Here is an 18,292-nt window from a genome sequence, read left to right on the forward strand (position 1 = left end):
ACGGGCCACCACCCACCGGCTAATTTTTTTTTTTTTTAGACAGAGTTTTGCTCCTGTTGCCCAGGCTGGAGTGCAGTGGTTGGATCTCAGCTCACTGCAACCTCTGCCTCCCGGGTTCAAGTGATTCTCCTGCCTCAGCCTCCTGAGTAGCTGGGACTACAGGCATGTGCCACCACATCTGGCTAATTTTGTATTTTTAGTAGAGATGAGGTTTTACCATGTTGGTCAGGCTGCTCTTGAACTCCTGATCTCAGGTGATCTGCCCACCTTGGCCTCCCAAAGTGCTGGAATTACAGGTGTTAGCCACCATGCACAGCCTAACTTTTTTTTTAATTGTTATTTGTAGAGATGGAGTCTCACTATGTTGTCCAGTCTGGTCTCAAACTCCTAGGCTCAAGGAATCTTCCCACCTTGGCCTCCCAAAATGCTGGGATTATAGGCAGGAGCCACTGCACCCAGCCTAAACTGTGCTCGTATTGAGAAGTGTATGTGTGACCGGGTGCGATGGCTCATGCCTGTAAACCCAGAACTTTGGGAGACCGAGGCTGGTGGATTGCTTGAGGCCAGGAGTTCGAGACCAGCCTAGGCAACATGGTGAAACCCCCCATCTCTACTAAAAATACAAAAGTCAGATGGATGTGCTGGGTGTGGTGGCTTATGCCTGTAATTCTAGCACTTTGAGAGGCTGAGGCAGGTGGATTGCCTAAGCTCAGGAGTTCGAGACCAGCCTGGGAACACAGTGAAACCCCATCTCTACTAAAATACAAAAAATTGGCTAGGCATGGCAGTGTGTACCTGTAATCCCAGCTACTCTGGAGGCTGAGGCAGGAGAATAGCTTGAACCCAGGAGGCGGAGGTTGCAGTGAGCCAAAATCATGCCACTGCACTGCAGCCTGGGCAATAAGAGTGAAACTCTGTCTCAAAAAACAAACAGACAAATAAATAAATAAATAGGGCTGCAGAAGAGACCAGAAGGATGCAGAGCTGGGCAGTAATGTGAGCAGCGGTGGAGAGGTCTCTTGTTTCAGCCAAGGTGGTTAGGGAAGACCCAAGCCCTGAAGACGGAGAAGGAGCCGGGCTTGAATCCTGTAAACATTTCCAAACATCTCCCTGAGAGGTCGCGCCAGTCACATTTCCTGCCCAGAGCGTTTCTCTGTGGCCAAGGGTGAGTCATCCTGCTGAGAGGTTGAGCTGGGGACGCCTGTCCAGATGGCTCCCAGTGCAAGCCTGTCCAGAGATGAATGAGGGTGGGCCTGGCGGGGAGAACAGCCAGGACAGAGGCAGGGCAGGGCGCCGAGATACTGCTCTGCATCCTGGGAGTGAGGCGCATTGAACCCAGCTCGGGCTGGGGGGTCTTGGCAACGCTATCTCCAGAGAAAGGCGAGTTGATCACAGGAGCCAGCAGTGAGTCAGCGGCACTGCCAGGGCTGCTGGTAAATCCCTCCTGCCTTCAGATTGCATTCCTGCAAGGGGGGACCACTCAGGGCCCCCCAGCTCCAGCCCAACGCAGACCCCAGAATCCCAGCAGCCCACCACCTGCTTCCTTTCCCCGCATGCTTTCTCCTGGGCCCCGCACACCACTTCATCTTTCACCACCTGCAGGTCTTTGCTCAGAAGTCCCTGCTGCCGCCATGTCAGCAGCGTTTAGCATTTAGATACATGATACATTTTAGATTAAATATTAGATGAATTTTTTTTTTTTTTGAGATGGAGTTTCGCTCCTCTTACCCAGGCTGGAGGGCAATGGCGCGATCTCGGCTCACCGCAATCTCCGCCTCCTGAGTAGCTGGGATTACAGGCACGCGCCACCATGCCCAGCTGATGTTTTTTGTATTTTTAGTAAAGGCAGGGTTTCATCATGTTGATGAGGATGGTCTTGATCTCTTGGCCTCGTGATCCACCCGCCTCGGCCTCCCAAAGTGCTGGGATTACAGGCTTGAGCCACCACACCCGGCTGAATTTTTATGTAAAACTGCAGCCCACTGGGCACAGTGACACCTGTAATCCCAGCACTTTAGGAGGCTGAGGTAGGAGGATCATTTGAGCCCAGGAGTTTTATTTCTTTTTTTTTTTTCTTTTCTTTCTTTCTTTCTTTTTTTTTTTTTTGAGACAGAGTCTTGCTCTGTTGCCCAGGCTGGAGTGCAGTGGCACAATCTCAGCTCCCTGCAACCTTCATCTCCCAGGTTCGAGCAGTTCTTCTGCCTCTCCTCCCAAGTAGCTGGGACTACAGGTGTTTGCCACCACGCCCAGCTAATCTTTGTATTTCTGGTAGAGATCGGGTTTCACCTTATTGGCCAGGCTGGTCTCAAACTCCTGACCTCGTGATCCACCCTCCTTGGCCTCCCAAAGTGCTGGGATTATAGGCATGAGCCACCGCGTCAAGATTGTTAGTCATGTCTGCAAAATCCATTTTGCCACTTGTGGAAGGCAGTCTCAGATTTCAAGGATTAGGACGAGGGCATCACTGGGGGCTGTGACTGAGCCAAGCACAGTCACAGAGCTGGAACCACACCGAGCTCACCTTCCAAGGCTGGCTCTTTCACGTAGTGCAGGGCCTTGGGAGCCTTCCCCGTGGCTGTGGGAACCCTGTGGCTGATAGTATAATGTGGCACAGATGTACTGCTGTTTATCCACTCACCCGTGGAAGGATGTTTAGGCTGTCCCCAGGGCTTAGCAGTTATGAGTAGAACAGCTATAAACATGAGTATAGATGAGGGTCAACTATAGATATTTGTATGAACACAGAGGCTTCCGTTTCTCTTGGGCAAACACCCAGAAGGGAGACTGACTCTGGTGTTTGGATTTTGGGTTTCTTCTTTTTTGAGACAGAGTCTTGCTCTGTCGCCCAGGCTGGAGTGTACTTGTGTGATCTTGGCTCACTGCAACCTCTGTCACCCGGGTATAGGATTCTTCTGCCTCAGCCTCCCAAGTAGCTGGAACCACAGGCAGGTGCCACCACCCCTGGCTAATTTTTGTATTTTTAGTAGAGGCAGGGTTCTGCCATGTTGGCCAGGCTGATCTCGAACTCCTGACCTCAAGTGATCTCCCACATCAGCCTCCCAAAGTGCTGGGATTAGAGGTATGAGCCACCACGGTTGGCCTATTATTATTATTTGAGATGGAGTTTCACTCTTGTTACCCAGGCTGGAGTGCAATGGCGCAATCTCAGCTCACCGCAACCTCCACCTCGTGGGTTCAAGCAGTTCTCCTGCCTCAGCCTCCAGAGTAGCGGGGACTACATTCACACGCCACCGTGCCCAGCTAATTTTTTGTATTTTTAGTAGAGATGGGGTTTCACCATGTTGACCAGGATGGTCTCGATCTCTTGACCTCGTGATCCACCTGCCTCGACCTCCCATGAGCCACCACACCCAGCCCTATTATTATTTTTAGAGGTGAGGTCTCGCTTTGTCACCCAGGCTGGAGTGCAGTGGTAAGGTCAGAGTTCCCTGTAGCCTTGAACTACTGAGCTCAAATGATCTTCCTACCCCAGCTTCCCAAGTAGCTGGGACTACAGGTACAGGCCACCATGCCTGGCTAATTTTTTTTTTTTTCAGTAAAAAACCTTATTTAATAGGTTTCACTAAATAAAGCCTGGCACGGTAGCTCACACCTATAATCCCAGCACTTTGGGAGGCTGAGGTGGGAGGATCACCTGAGATCAGGAGTTCAAGACCAGCCTGGCCAACATGGTGAAACCCCATCTCTACTAAAAATATAAAAATTAGCCAAGCATGGTGGTGGGCACCTGTAATCCCAGCTACTCCAGAGGCTGAGGCAGGAGACTTGCTTGAACCTGGGAGGGGGAGGTTGCAGTGAGCCGAGATTCTTCCACTGTACTCCAGCCTGGGTGACAGAGTGAGATTCCATCTCAAAAAAAAAAAAAAAAAATCGCATGTCAGGGGCTCGAAGGCAGAGCCATTTGCTGTCCAGGAGGCTGAGTCATTCCCGGCAATCACACGCCCACCCGTCCACTGTGGCCACCCAGCCGGAGCTCTATCTGCTGTCCCTGCTCCCAGCCTCTCGCTGCCTCAATTGTCCCTTCATTCCTCCGCTCAAATCGAGCGATACCCGCATGGCTCTGGACATGTTTTGTGGGAACAAACAGGCCTTTGACCCAGGCAGAGGGAAGTCTCCCTGGAGCCAGATTTGCTTTGCAAGGTGAACAGCCCCTTGCAGGACACCTGTCTTAGGAATGCGAGAGTGCAGCCACGTAGGTGTGTGGGCGGGCGGGGGGTGCTCCTTGGTTGCCTCTGTGCTCAGGCCCAGGGTTGGGGGCATTCCCAGGAGGGGCAACAGCAGCTCCAGGGACCCACAGGTGGAACTAGTGCTCAGTGCATTTGGGGGTCTTGGCTGGAGTGTACGGTTCAAGGGGAAGGAGGGACTGAGTCTACAGGACCGAGAGGCCACTGCGGCCTCAGTTTCAGTTTCAGCTCTGTTCCGTTCTTGTGTGGCCACGGGCAAATCGCTTCCGCCTTGAACCTCCGTATCCTCTCTCCAGCACTGAAACATTCTACCCCACCCACCGCACAACAATTGGTCTGTTTGTGTGTTTGTTTTTAGAGGCAGGGTCTCATGCTCTCACCCAGGCTGGAGTGCGGTGGTGCAATCTCAGCTCACTGCAGCCTCAAACTCCTTGGCTCAATTGATCCTCCTGCCTCAGCCTCCCGAGTAGCTGGGACTATAGGTGCATGCCACTACACTCAGCTAATTTTTTTTTTTTTTTGAGATGGAGTTTCACTCTTGTTGCCCAGGCTAGAGTGCAGTGACGTGATCTCGGCTCACCGCAACCTCCACCTCCTGGGTTCAAGCGATTCTCCTGCCTTGGCCTCCCAAATAGCTGGGATTACAGGCATGTGCCACCATGCCCAGCTAATTTTTGTATTTTTTAGTAGAGACGGAGTTTCTCCATGTTGGTCAGGCTGGTCTTGAACTCCTGACCTCAGGTGATCCACCCACCTCGGCCTTGGAAAGTGCTGGGATTACAGGCATGAGCCACTGTGCATGGCACTCAGCTAATATTTTATTTTTGTATTGAGATGGTGCTGTCACTGTGTTGCTCAGGCTGCTCTCAAACTCCTGGCCTCACGTAATCCTCCTGTTTTGGCCTCCCAAAGTGCTGGGACTGCAGATGTGAGCCACCTCGCCCTCCCCTCGGGGGTCTTTCCAAATGTCCGCAGCACCCAAGGCTGAGAGCTCCTGCAGCTGCTGAAAGACTTTGACTTTCCTTTCCTTCTGGTAAACCCCTTCATTCCTTCATTCCTTCCTACACTCATTCAGTCAAACACGGGTTGAGCACCAACATCTCCCAGCACTGTGGGCTCCACCCTGGCCTCCGGAGGGTGGGGCTGGGACCCCCAGTTTGGAGATTGCAGGTGCTGGAGCAGAATGGGCAGGACATCTTCCTATTCATTTATTAATTCATTCAGGGCCTCCCCAAAGGCACAGGGTTTTGTTGGCATCTGAGTTTTCCCCTCCTGTAAGCTGGGAAGGAGATGTCTTCCCTCAAGGAGCTGTTGGCCAGATCAAAGACTGAAATGATGCTGCACAGAGCTTCCGTTGGCTGATAAATGTATCAGGAGCCAGGCACTTAAAATATATTATCCCTTTGAATCCCCAAGTAGGATTAAAACCTCGAGGCAGAGATGGCTCTTATCCTCATGTGACAGATGAGGAAACTGAGGATCAAAGAGGCGAGGTCCGCTGCCCAAGGCACCGAAAGGGCAAGTGGGACCAATGGAAGCCTAGCCAAGGCCCAGCAGGTGCCCAGGGGCTAATCCTCCCGGAAACGGATTACCTCACCGCACCCGCCCACTGGGCTAAATCTGCCTGGTAACCGGTGACATCATCACTAATTCCACACCCACACTCAACCTATGGGATGACTGATGACGTCACCGAATGAACAAAGTAACTGCAGTTTATTGAAGGCCTCAGGTGTGCCCAAGGCTGTGCTAGGCAGACTCTCCTCTGAGCTCACATTAGGCCCCTGTGGTGCCTGCTCCTGCATGAAATAACCATAATAGTTTTAGTTCAAAGGTACGGGATGCAGACTAGGAGCTAGGCTCTGTTTTAACCTTTTTTGTTTTTTTTGAGATGGAGTCTCTCTCTGTCGCCCAGGCTGGAGTGCAGTGGCGCCATCTCGGCTCACTGCAACCTCTGCCTCTTGGGTTCAAGGGATTCTCCTGCCGCAGCCTCCCAAGTAGCTGGGACTACAGGTGTCCACCAGTTAAGGCTTTGTTTTTTGTTCGACATGGAGTCTCACTCTGTTACCCAGGCTGGAGTGCAGTGGCACGATCTCGGCTCACTGTAACCTCCACCTCCTGGGTTCAAGCGATTATCCTGCCTTACCCTTCCAAGTAGCTGGGACTACAGGCACTCAACCATGCCTGGCTAATTTTTTTATTTTTAGTAGAGATGAAGTTTCACTATGTTGGCCAGGCTGGTCTTGAACTCCTGACCTCGTGACCTGCCTGCCTCAGCCTTCCAACATGCTGTGATTATGGGCATGAGCCACCTCGCCTGGCCTGTGTTTTTAGTAGAGATGGGGTTTCATCATATTGACCAGGCTGGTCTTGAACTCCTAACCTCAGGTGATCTGCTCGCCTTGGCCTCCCAAAGTGCTGGGATTACAGGTGTGAGCCACTGTGCCTAGCATCTTTTTATTTTTTAGTAAATATTTTATTTTCTAACAAAAAGAAAGAAAAAAATATTTTATTTTCTTTCTTTTCTTTCTTTTTTTTTTTTTTAGATAAAGTTTCGCTCTGTCACCCAGGCTGGAGTGCTATGGCTGCAACCTCTGCCTCCTGGGTTCAAGTGATTCTCGTGCCTCAGCCTCTGGAGTAACTTAAATTATAGGTGCCCGCCACCATGCCCAGCTAATTTTTATATTTTTAGTAGAGACAGGGTTTCACCATGTTGGCCGGGCTGATCTTGAACTCCTGACCTCAGGTGATCCACCCGCCTCGGCCTCCCAAAGTGCTGGGATTACAGGCGTGAGCCACAGTGCCTGGCCAGCTTTATAAAGTTTATAGGAACAGTGTCACCACTTTGCACAAGAGGAACTGAGACTCTGAGGAGGAAGTTCCTTGCCAGGGTCTGAGTGGCGCCCACCTCCCTGCTCTCCCTCATGGCATCTCCCATCCCTTCCACAGCCAGAAGTTGCCAGGTGAATACTTCCGGTACAAGGGCGTCCCCTTCCCCGTCGGCCTGTACTCGCCCGAGAGCATCAGCTTGGCGGAGAACACTCAAGATGTGCGTGACGACGACATCTTCATCATCACCTACCCCAAGTCAGGTACCAGCTGGGCTGGGGGCAGGGGCCGGGGAGAGCATGGAGGGAGTGCGGTGGAGGACGGGAGGGGCGCACTGAGGATGAGGGGATGAGGAAAAGCAGGGCCGGGTCTGTTCAGAGCGGTGCCCCTGCCAGAAGCAGCCTCCCTGGGATACCCACCTGTCGCCCAGCCCCTCCCCTCCAGGTCAGTTCTCAACATACCTTCCCTATCCACCCTGGCTGAAGTAGTGCCCTCGTTCTGTCCCTCCCTGTCCCCTTTACCTATCTACTTTTCTGGGTTTTTTGTTGTTTGCTGTTGTTGTTTTGAGACAGAGTCTTGCTCTGTCGCCCAGGCTGGAGTCCAGTGGCTCCACCTCAGCTCCTGCAACCCCCCAGCCTCCCAGGTTCAAGCGATTCTCCTGCCTCAGCCTCCCAAGTAGCTGGGATTACAGGTGCCCGCCACCATGCCCGGCTAATTTTTGTATTTTTAGTAGAGACCAGTTTCACTATCTTGGCCAGGCTGGTCTCAGACTCCTGACCTCATGATCCGCCTGCTGCAGCCCCCCAAAGTGCTGAGATTACAGACATGAGCCACTGTGCCCAGCCTTTTTTTTTTTTTTTCTTTAAGTAGAGATGGGGTCTTGTTATGTTGCCCAGGCTGATCTTGAACTCCTGACCTCAAATGATGCCTCTGCCTTAGCCTCCCAAAGTTCTGGGATTACAGGCATGAGCTGCCACACCTGACACTTTTATTTTTTGAGACAGGTCTTGCTCTGTCACTCAGGCCGGATGGGGTGCGATGGTGCAGTCTTGGCTCATTGCAGGCAGCCTCGACCTCCTGGACTCAAATGATCCGCCCACCTCAGCCTTCTGAGTAGCTGGAACCACAGGTGTGCACCACCACGCCTGGCTAACTTTTGTATTTTTTGAAGAGACAGCCTTTCATCATGTTGCCCGGGCTGGTCTTGAACTCCTAGGCTGAGGCAATCCATCCGCCTCCGCCTCACAAAGTGCTGGGATTACAGGCGTGAGACACCGCTCCCAGCTAAGTTGCTTTAAAGTGGAGGACTGTATACACTTTGAGTGTTTGAGTTTGAGGAGTTTGAGACCAGCCTGGGCAACGTGGCAAAACCCCGTGTCTATTAAAATACAAAAATTAGCTGGGCGTGGTGGTATGCGCCTGTAGTCCCGGCTACTCCGGAGGCTGAGACACAAAAATCGCTGAAACTCAGAAGGTTGAGGTTGCAGTGAGCAGAGATCACACCACTGCGCTCCAGCCTGGGGAACAGAGCAAGAATCTGACTCAAAAAATCGCTTAAAAAAATTATTAAAAAGAGTCTGGCGTGGTAGCTCACATCTGTACTTCCAGCACTTTGGGAGGCTGAGGTGGCCAGATCACCCAAGGTCAGGAGTTCGACACCAGCCTAACCAACATGGAGAAACCCCATCTCTACTAAAAATACAAAACTAGCTGGATGTGGTGGCACATGCCTGTAATCCCAGCTACTCAGGAGGCTGAGGCAGGAGAATTGCTTGAACTTGGGAGGCAGAGGTTGCAGTGAGCCGAGATCACGCCATTGCACTCCAGCCTGGGTAACAAGAGCGAAACTCCGTTTCAAAAAAAAAAAAAATATATATATATATATATATGTGTGTGTGTGTGTGTATATATATATATTTTAAATATTTTTCATACTAGTAAGGCATGGTAGCAGGCACCTGTAATCCAAGCTACTCGGTAGACTGAGGCAGGAGAATCGCTTGAATCCAGGAAGTGGAGGTTGTATGTGAGCCAAGATTGCAACACTGCACTCCAGCCTTAGTGACAGAGAAAGACCCTCTCTCAATAATAATAATAATAAGGCTGGGCATGGTGGCTCTCACCTGTAATCCCAGCACTTTGGGAGGCGGAGGCAGGCAGATCACCTGAGGTCAAGAGTTTGAGACCAGCCTGGCCAATGTGGCGAAATCCCATCTCTACTAAATATACAAAAATTAGCCAGACCTGGTGGCACACACCTGTAATCCCAGCTACTCAGGAGGATGAGGCAGGAGAATCACTTGAACCCAGGAGGTGGAGGTGGCAGTGAGCCTAGATCGCACAGTTGCATCAGTTTGGGCAACAGAGAAAGATTCCATCTCAAAAAAACAAACTTTTTTTTTTTTTTAAATAGAGATGGGGTCTTGTTGTGTCACCGAGGCTGGTCTGGAACTCCTGGCCTCCAGGAATCCTCCTGCCATAGACCCCCAAAGTGCTGAGATTACAAGTGTGAGCTCGGTCAATAAGTAGCATTTAAATGACCAAAAGGAAATAACAATAGCTCTTCCTTCCATTTTTTCTCCTCTCTTCCCTACCTCTTCCAACAATGATTGATTGATTGAGATGGAGTCTTGCTCTGTGGCCCAGGCTGGAGTGCAGTGGCACGATCTCGGCTCACTGTAACCTCTGCCTCCTGGGTTCAAACGATTCTCCTGCCTCAGCCTCCCGAGTAGCTGCGATTACAGGCGTGCTCACCACGCCCAGCTAATTTTTTCCATTTTTCATAGAGACAGGGCTTCACCATGTTAGCTAGGATGATCTTGATCTCCTGACCTTGTGATCCACCCGCCTCAGCCTCCCAAAGTGCTGGGATTACAGGTGTGAGCCACTGCGCCCGGCCAAATATTTATTAAACACATATTATGTGGCAGGCACTGTTGTAAGATCAAAGAAGGCTGCAGCTCTCCAGACAGACTGAAATATCTGCCTTTATGGAGCTCACATTGCAGTGGGGAAACCCAGAAAATAAATCAACAAATAAAAATGTGACACTATGACTGGTGGCAATAAATGCTGTGAAGAAAAATAGAGGGTAAGCAGGGCAGAGTGGCTTAGGCCTACAATCTCAGCACTTTTGGAGGCTGAAGTAGGAGGATCACTTGAGGCCAAGAGTTCAAGACCAGCCTGGGCAATATAGCAAGACCCCATCTCTAAAAAAAAAAAATTAGCCACATGTGGTGGTGTGTGCCTGTAGTTCCAGCTACTTGGGAGGCTGAGGCACGAGGATCACTTGAGCTGGGGAGGCTGAGGCTGCAGTGAGCCATGACCACACCACTGCACTTCAGCCTGGGCAACAGAGTAAGACCCTGTCTCAACAAAAAGAAAAAGGATACAATTTGATGACTTTGCCATGTTCATGGAGCTGGTCATCCATCACCACAATCAATTTTAGAGTATTTTCAGCTGGGCACAGTTGTTTAGACTCATAATCCCAATACTTTGGGAGGCCGAGGCAGGAGGCTCTCTTGAGCCTAGGCATTCGAGACCAGCCTGGCCAACATGGTGAGATCACATCTCTGCAAAACATACAAAAATTAGCCAGGCATGGTAGTGCATGCCTCTAGTCCCAGCTACTTGGGAGGCTGAGGTGGGAGGGTTGCTTGAGCCTGGGAGGTGGAGGTGCAGTGAGACGTGTTCACCCCACTGCAGTCCAGCCTGGGTGGCAGAGACTCTGTCTCAAAAACAAAAAACTGAGTGGGCTGGGCGTGGTGGCTCACCCCTGTAATCCCAGCACTTTGAGAGGCTGAGGTGGGCAGATCATTTGAGGTCAGGAGTTCAAGACCAGTCTGGCCAACATGGTGAAACCCCATCTCTACTTAAAATACAAAAATTAGCCAGGTGTGGTGGCGCGTGCCTGTAATCCCAGTTACTCGGCAGGCTGAGGCAGGAGAATCGCTTGAACCCAGGAGGCGGAGGTTGCAGTGAGCTGAGATTGTGGCACTGCACTCCAGCCTGGGCGATAGAGCAAGACCCTGTCTCAAAATAAATAAATAAATAAAAATAAAGGACATTTTCATCACCCACCAAGAAACTCTAGACCTGGCCAGGCGCAGTGGCTCACGCCTGTAATCCCAACACTTTGGGAGGCCGAGACGGGTGGATCAGGAAGTCATGAGATGGAGACCATCTTGGCTAACACAGTGAAACCCCATCTCTAAAAATACAAAAAATTAGCCAGGCATAGTGGCACCTGCCTGTAATCACAGCTACTTGGGAGGCTAAGGCAGGAGGGTCGCTTGAACCTGGGAAGCAGAGGTTGCGGTGAGCTGAGATCATGCCATTGCACTCCAGCCTGGGCAATAAGAGCAAAACCCCATCTCAAAAAAAAAAAAAAAAAAAAAAAAGAAAGAAAAAGAAAGAAAGAAACTCTAGACCTATAAGGCATCACCTCCCAGTCCTCACATCCCCTTCCCCTGGCCCATTAATCTCCTTTTTTTTTTTTTTTTGAGACAGAGTTTCGCTCTTGTTACCCAGGCTGGAGTGCAATGGCATGATCTCGGCTCACCACAACCTCCACCTCCTGGGTTCAGGCAATCCTCCTGCCTCAGCCTCCTGAGTAGCTGGGATTACAGGCACGCGCCACCATGCCAAGCTAATTTTTGTATTTTTAGTAGAGACGGAGTTTCACCATGTTGACCAGGATGGTCTCGATCTCTTGACCTCGTGATCCACTAATCTCCTTTCTGTTTCTATGGCTTGTCTGTTATGTGCATTTCATGGAAATGAAATCATACAGTCTGTGGCCTCTGTGTCTGATTTCTTCCTCTGAGCATCATGTTGTCAAGATTCATCCACGTCGCCGCGTGTGTCAAAATGTCATTGCTTTTTATGGCCCAATAATATGTTATGATATGCGTAACCTGTACTTCGTTTATTCATCAGTTGATAAGCATTTGGATTCTTTCCACTCTGGAGCTATTATGAGTGAAGCTGCTATGCACATTGCCTGCAAATTCTTGTTGCTATTTTTATTTTTATTTTTTGAGACAGGGTCTCCATCTCTCGCCCAGGCTGGAGTGCAGTGGCGCCATCTCAGCTCAGTGCAACCTCCACCTCCCAGGTTCAAGCGATTCTCCCACCTCAACCTTCCAAGTAGCTGAGATTACAGGCATATGCCACCACGCCCGGCTAATTTTTCTATTTTTAGTAGAGATGGGATTTCACCAAGTTGGCCAGGATGGTCTGAGTCTCCTGACCTCGGGTGATCTGCCCACCTCCGCCTCCCAAAGGGCTGGGATTACGGGCGTGAGCCACCGCCCCCGGCCTGGATTTCGCTTACGTTGTTCTTTTTCCTTATGCCTCGACATTGTCCCATCTTAGAACTGTAAACAAATAACTTTCTGGGTTTTTTTTTTACAGTTCCGTAGCATCCCACGACATGGGATGTATAACAATTCCTGCTTAACCAGCTTCCTCCTGATTACTGTTTATCACTGTCCAGTGCTTTGCCTGTGTACACATGTAAAGTGTACACACAATGCCTTGTACATGTGGTACTTGCCACTGGACACATTTATCTCTAGGACAAATTCCTAGACATAGAACTGCTTGGTCAGAGTCTGTACATTTGTAATTTTGATAGACAATAGCTAAATTTCCCTCTATAAAATTATAGGAACTTGTTCTCTGAGCCGGGGGTGGGGGGTGGTTCACACCTGCGTTCCCAGCACTTTGGGAAGCCAGGAGTTGGAGACCAGCCTGGCCAACATGACCCCATCTCTACTAAAAATACAGAAATTATCTGGGCATGGTGGTCCATGCCTGTGGTCCCAAATACAGGGGAGGCTGAGGCATGAGAATTGCTTGAACCGGGGAGGCAGAGGTTGCAGTGAGCCAAAATTATATCAATGCACTCCAGCCTGGCGACAGAGAGAGACCCTGGCTCAAAATAAAATGAACAAAGAGTTATTTGCAGTCGGACATGGTGGCTTATGCCTGTAATCCCAGCACTTTGGGAGGCTAAGGCAAGTGGATAGCTTAAGCCCAGGAGTTCAAGACCAGCCTGGGCAACATGGCAAAACCCTGTCTTTACAAAAATAAAATCAGCCAGGTGTGGTGGTGCGTGCCTGTAGTCCCAGCTACTCGAGAGGCTGACATGGGAGAATCACCTAAGCCGAGAAGGTTGAGGCTGCCGTGAGCCATGATTGTGCCATTACACTCCAGCCTTGGGAGCAGAGCGAGACCCTGACTCAGGAAAAAAAAAAAAAAAAAAAAAAGTTCAGCCAGGCACAGTGGCACACACTGGAATCCCAGCTACTCAGGAGGCTGAGGCATGATCATCACTTGAACCCGGGAGGTGGAGGTTGCAATGAGCCGAGATTGTGCCATTGAGCCGAGATTGAACTCCAGCCTGGGTGATGGAGTGAAACTCTTGTCTCTAAGGAAAAAAAAAAAGAGAGAGAATTATTTGCACACATTAGGTGGCTGTGATTTAGAAAATACAAGTATGTGACTAGGTGCAGTGGCTCACACCTATAATCCCAGCACTTTGGGAGGCTGAGGTGGGAGGATTGCTTGAACCCAGGAGTTAAAGATCAGCCTGGGCAACATATCGAGACCCTGTCTCTATTTTTTTTTTTTAGTTTTTTTAAGAAAAAATACAAAATACTGGCCAGGCGCAGTGGCTTATGCCTGTAATCCCAGCACTTTGGGAGGCCGAGGCGGGTGGATCATGAGGTCGGTAGTTCAAGACGAGCCTGGCCAAGATGGTGAAACATCATCTCTACTAAAAATACAAAAAAAAAAAAAAAATAGCTGGGCATGGTGGTGGGTGCCTGTAATCCCAGCTACTTGGGAGACCGAGGCAGAGAATTGCTTGAACCTAGGAGGCAGAGGTTGCAGTGAACTGAGATCACGCCACTGTACTGCAGCCTGGTGACAAGGACTCCATCTTATTTTTTTTTTTTTTTTTTTTTTTTTTTTTTTACAGTTTAAAAAAAAGACTGTGTATTGCCACTGCTATCTTTCTTTTTTTTTTTTAGGGAAAAAGAGAAAAAGAAGGGGAAAAAAAGAAAAAGAGGGAAAAAGGAATATTACTTCATTCCTAAAATGGGTTTCAATAATGGCCGATCAATATTTTGAGTGTTTAAAGTGGTTAATGCATATTTTATGTGTTTAAAATGGAGACCTCTATTGTGTTTATTTGTTCTGGCTCTGAGTTCAAATCCTGGATATCGTTATCAATTTGTTGTCTCGTTGAATCTAAATCTATGTGTCTTATGTATCTGGGTGTTAAGATCTCTTATTGTTACATTAATCCTTTTACCCTTGTATCCTTATAGCTTTGAAATCTATTTTGTCAAATGTGAAAATTGCAACTCCTGCTTTTTATTTATTTATTTTTGCTCTCCATTTGGTTGGTACGTTTTTTTTTTTTTTCCAATCCTTTATTTTGAGTCTATGTATATCTTTGGATATACCGTTGGATTTTGTCTGTATCTTTTGATTGGGAGATTTGATTGATTTAACTTTAGGGTTGCTGCCATTTGATATTAACTGGCTATTTTGTCCTTTTGTTGATAAAAATTCTTCTTTATGTTAACGCTCTTTACTTTTTGGTGTATTTTTAGAAAGGATCATACTGGTTGTTCCTTTCTGTGTATAATGCTTCTTTTAGAAGTTCTTGTAAAGCAGGCCTGGTGGTAATAAAATCTCTGAGTACTTGCTTGTTCCTAAAAGATTTTATTTTTCCTTCAAATGTAAAGCTTAAATTGGCAGGATATGAAATTCTGGGCTGAAAGTTTTGTTCTTTAAGTATATTGAATATTGGCCCCCACTCTCTTCTAGCTTGTAGGGTTTCCGTTGAGAGATCTGCTGTAAGCCTAATAGGCTTACCTTTATGGGTAACTTGATCTTTCTCTCTGGCTGCCCTTAATATTTTCTCCTTCGTTTCGATCTTGGTGAATCTAACGATTATGTGCCTTGGGGTTGGTCTTCTTGAGGAATATCTTTGTGGTGTTCTCTGTATTGCCTGGGGTTGAATAGTGTCCTGCTTTGCTAAATTAGGAAAATTTTCCTGGATAATGTCCTGGAGAGTATTTTCCAGCTTGACTTCATTCTCTCCGTCACATTCAGGTACACCAATCAAGCGTATATTAGGTCTTTTCACATAGTCCCATATTTCTTGGAGACTTTGCTCATTCCTTTTTATCCTTTTTTCTCTATTCTTGTCTTGTCGTTTTGTTTCATTAATTTGGTCTTCGACCTCTGATACCCTTTCTTCTGCTTGATCCATTCGGCTGTTTAAGCTTGTACATATTTCACTCAGTTCTCGTGTTGTATTTTTCAACTCCATAAGTTCATTTGTATTCCTCTCTATATTGTCTATTCTTTTCAACATTTCATCGAACCTTTTTTCCAAGTTCTTAGTTTCTTTACATTGGGTTAGAACAAGTTCCTTTAACTCCCAGAAGTTTCTTATCATCCACCTTTTAAAGCCTACTTCAGATAATGGAACACAGTCCTTTTCCATCAGGGCTTGTTCTGTTACTGATGAGTCCTTTTCCATCAGGGCTTGTTCGGTTGCTGATGAGTCCTTTTCCATCAGGGCTTGTTCCGTTGCTGATGGGTTCTGATTTTGAGTAGACTCGGCCTTCTTAGGCTGTTTTTTTCCCTTCATTGTAGATGACCCGCCTTTCTAATTAGTTTTCTGAGTCGACGTCCGACTTATTGATTCCCAGTGCTGGGATCCGAGCCACCCACTGTGGCAGCCTAAATAGCAGCAGTAAGACTGATGGTGCTCTTCTGCCCGGGAATCTCTGGTCTGGATTCCCTCTTGAGTCCGCAACAAGCGGCTCTGACTTCCCGGAGCTCCAAACTCTGGTCAGTAGGGGAAGCGTTCCCGTTGGCTCTGCGTGAAGAGCTGCTGCGCCGAGACGCCGGCAAAACCACTGCAGCGGCCACAAGAGTCGCGCTGGCGACCCGTGGGGCTCCTCCACTGGGAGTCGGCTAATCGGTGAGTGACGAAAATTCGTCTAATGATGTGGCGTCGTCTCGTTCTCTGAGCTTTCACTGGGAGCTACAATCCTGAGCCGTTAGTGGTCGGCCATCTTGGATAGATCTCCAGGACTCCATCTTAAAAAAAAAAAAGAAAAAGAAGACAGAATAGAAGAAAATACCAAGTGTGGCAAGGATGTTGAGAAAATGGAACTCTTGCGCACTGCTGGTGAGAGCGTCGAATGGTACAGCTGCTATGGAGACCAGTTTGGCAGTTCCTCAAACAAGTAAACATAGAATGACCATGTTAACTGAGCAACTCTGCTTCCGGGAATGTGCCCAGAAGAGCTGGACGTGAGGGGCGCTCTAACAGCTGTTTGTACACCAGGGTTCATGGCCACATTCCTTGCAGTGATCAAAAGCTGAAAACTATCCAAATGTCCACTGATGAATGAATGGATAAACAAATCATGCTCTATCTATCCAACGGAATATTATTCAGCCTTAAAAAGGAAGGAGATTCTGGTACTTGCTACAGCATGGGTGAATCTTGGAGACACTATGCTGAGTAAAATAAGCCAGGCACAAGAGGAAAAATATTGTATGATTCCACTTAAATGAGATACTTACAACAGTCAAATGTATAGGGAGAGAAAGCGGAATGATGGTTACAGGGGACTGCGGGAGGGGAGGAATGGGAGTAATTGTTTAGTAGGTGCAGGCATTCAGTTTGGGAAGATGGAAATGCTTTGGGCTGGGCACGGTGGCTCATGTCTGTAATCCCAGCACTTTGGGAGGCCAAGACAGGCAGGTCATGAGGTCAGGAGATGGAGACTCGCCTGACCAACATGGTGAAACCCCATCTCTACTAAAAATACAAAAATTAGACTGGTGTGGGGGCACGTGCCTGTAATCCCAGCTACACAGGAAGCTGAGGCAGGAGAATCACTTGAACCTGGGAGGCAGAGGTTGTAGTAAGCCCAGATCGTGCCACTGCACTCCAGCCTGGACGACAGAGTAACTCCATCTCAAAAAAAAAAAAAATTAGTCGGGCCTGGTGGTGCACGTCCATAGTCCCAGCTACTTGGGAGGCTGAGGCATGAGAGTCACTGGAACCCAGAAGGTGGAGGTTGCAGTGAGTCACAATCATGCCCCTGCACTCCAGCCTGGGCAACAGAGCGAGACTGTCTCAAACAAACAAAAAGCACACACAGGAACAGCTAAAATAGGGAGCAGCCCCTTCCCCTAGGGCGGAAGCTAAACTCCCAAGGAAGAAATAAATTTGGAAGGACTTCCCCGCCCAACCAGCTCCCAACCTGAGATGAGAATTTCACTGGAGAGGTATGGCCATGGCCCATTGGGTGACTGAGAAATTCACCAAGGGGCATCAGGCCGCTGAAATTTGCTGGGGGGACAGGTAAATGCCACTGAGCATCCAGTGCAGGGCTGGCCCCTGTCCATCACAAGATCCCGCTGAGAGGGGCTGTGAGAATCTGGAAGAGATGCCCCATCCTCACTCAGCGCTCCTCCAGCGCCCTCCGCTGACAAGGCTGAACACTGAGCTGGCTGGCAGAGGAGAAGTGTTTACTTCTCCAGCTCCAATATCACCAACAGGAGAGAGGAGTGAAGTTGGAGCCACCAGCCTGTAAACTGATAACTGGTACGGGGTGGTTGTTAGAATGAAATCCAGTAAATGGGCTGGAGGTGGTGTCTTATGCCTGTAATCCCAGCACTTTGGGAGGCGAAGGCAGGAGGATTGCTAGAGGCCTGGAGTTCCAGACCAGCCTGGGCAATGCAGTGAGATCCTATCTCTACAAATATTTTAAAAATTAGGTGGGCACAGGCTGGGCACAGTGGCTCACACCTGTAATCTCAGCACTTTGGGAGGCTGAGGCAGTGGATCACCTGAGGTCAGGAGTTCAAGATCAACCTGGCTAACATGGCAAAACCCCACCCATCTCTACTAAAACTTAGCCAGGTGTGGTGGCATGCTTATAGTCCCAGCTACTTGGGAGGCTGAGACAGGAGAATTGCTTGAACCTGGGAGGTGGAGGTTGCGGGGAGCTGAGATGGCACCACTGCATTCCAGCCTGGGCAACAGAGTGAGACTCCATCTTAAAAAAAAAAAAAAAATAGCTGGGTGCACGTGGTCCTAACGACTCCGGAGGCTGAGGTGGGAGGATCTCTTGAGTCCGGGAGTTGGAGTCTGAAGCTGAAGTAGCTCTGATGGCAACAGTGCTCAGCCCAGGTCATATAGCGGGGTC

General features: G+C 49.0%; 1 protein-coding gene across 1 annotated transcript in view; it reads left to right on the forward strand.

The window, feature by feature from the left end:
• Positions 1 to 18,292, forward strand: part of SULT2B1 (sulfotransferase family 2B member 1) — a 48,517-nt gene that overhangs the window by 12,435 nt on the left and 17,790 nt on the right. The window contains exon 2 of the mRNA XM_035285323.2: positions 7,155 to 7,297. Coding sequence (XP_035141214.1) covers positions 7,155 to 7,297 — 143 coding nt within the window. The remainder of the gene's footprint in view (positions 1 to 7,154; positions 7,298 to 18,292) is intronic.

This window comes from Callithrix jacchus, chromosome 22 (assembly GCF_049354715.1).
Source record: "Callithrix jacchus isolate 240 chromosome 22, calJac240_pri, whole genome shotgun sequence".
Taxonomy (NCBI): domain Eukaryota; kingdom Metazoa; phylum Chordata; class Mammalia; order Primates; family Cebidae; genus Callithrix; species Callithrix jacchus.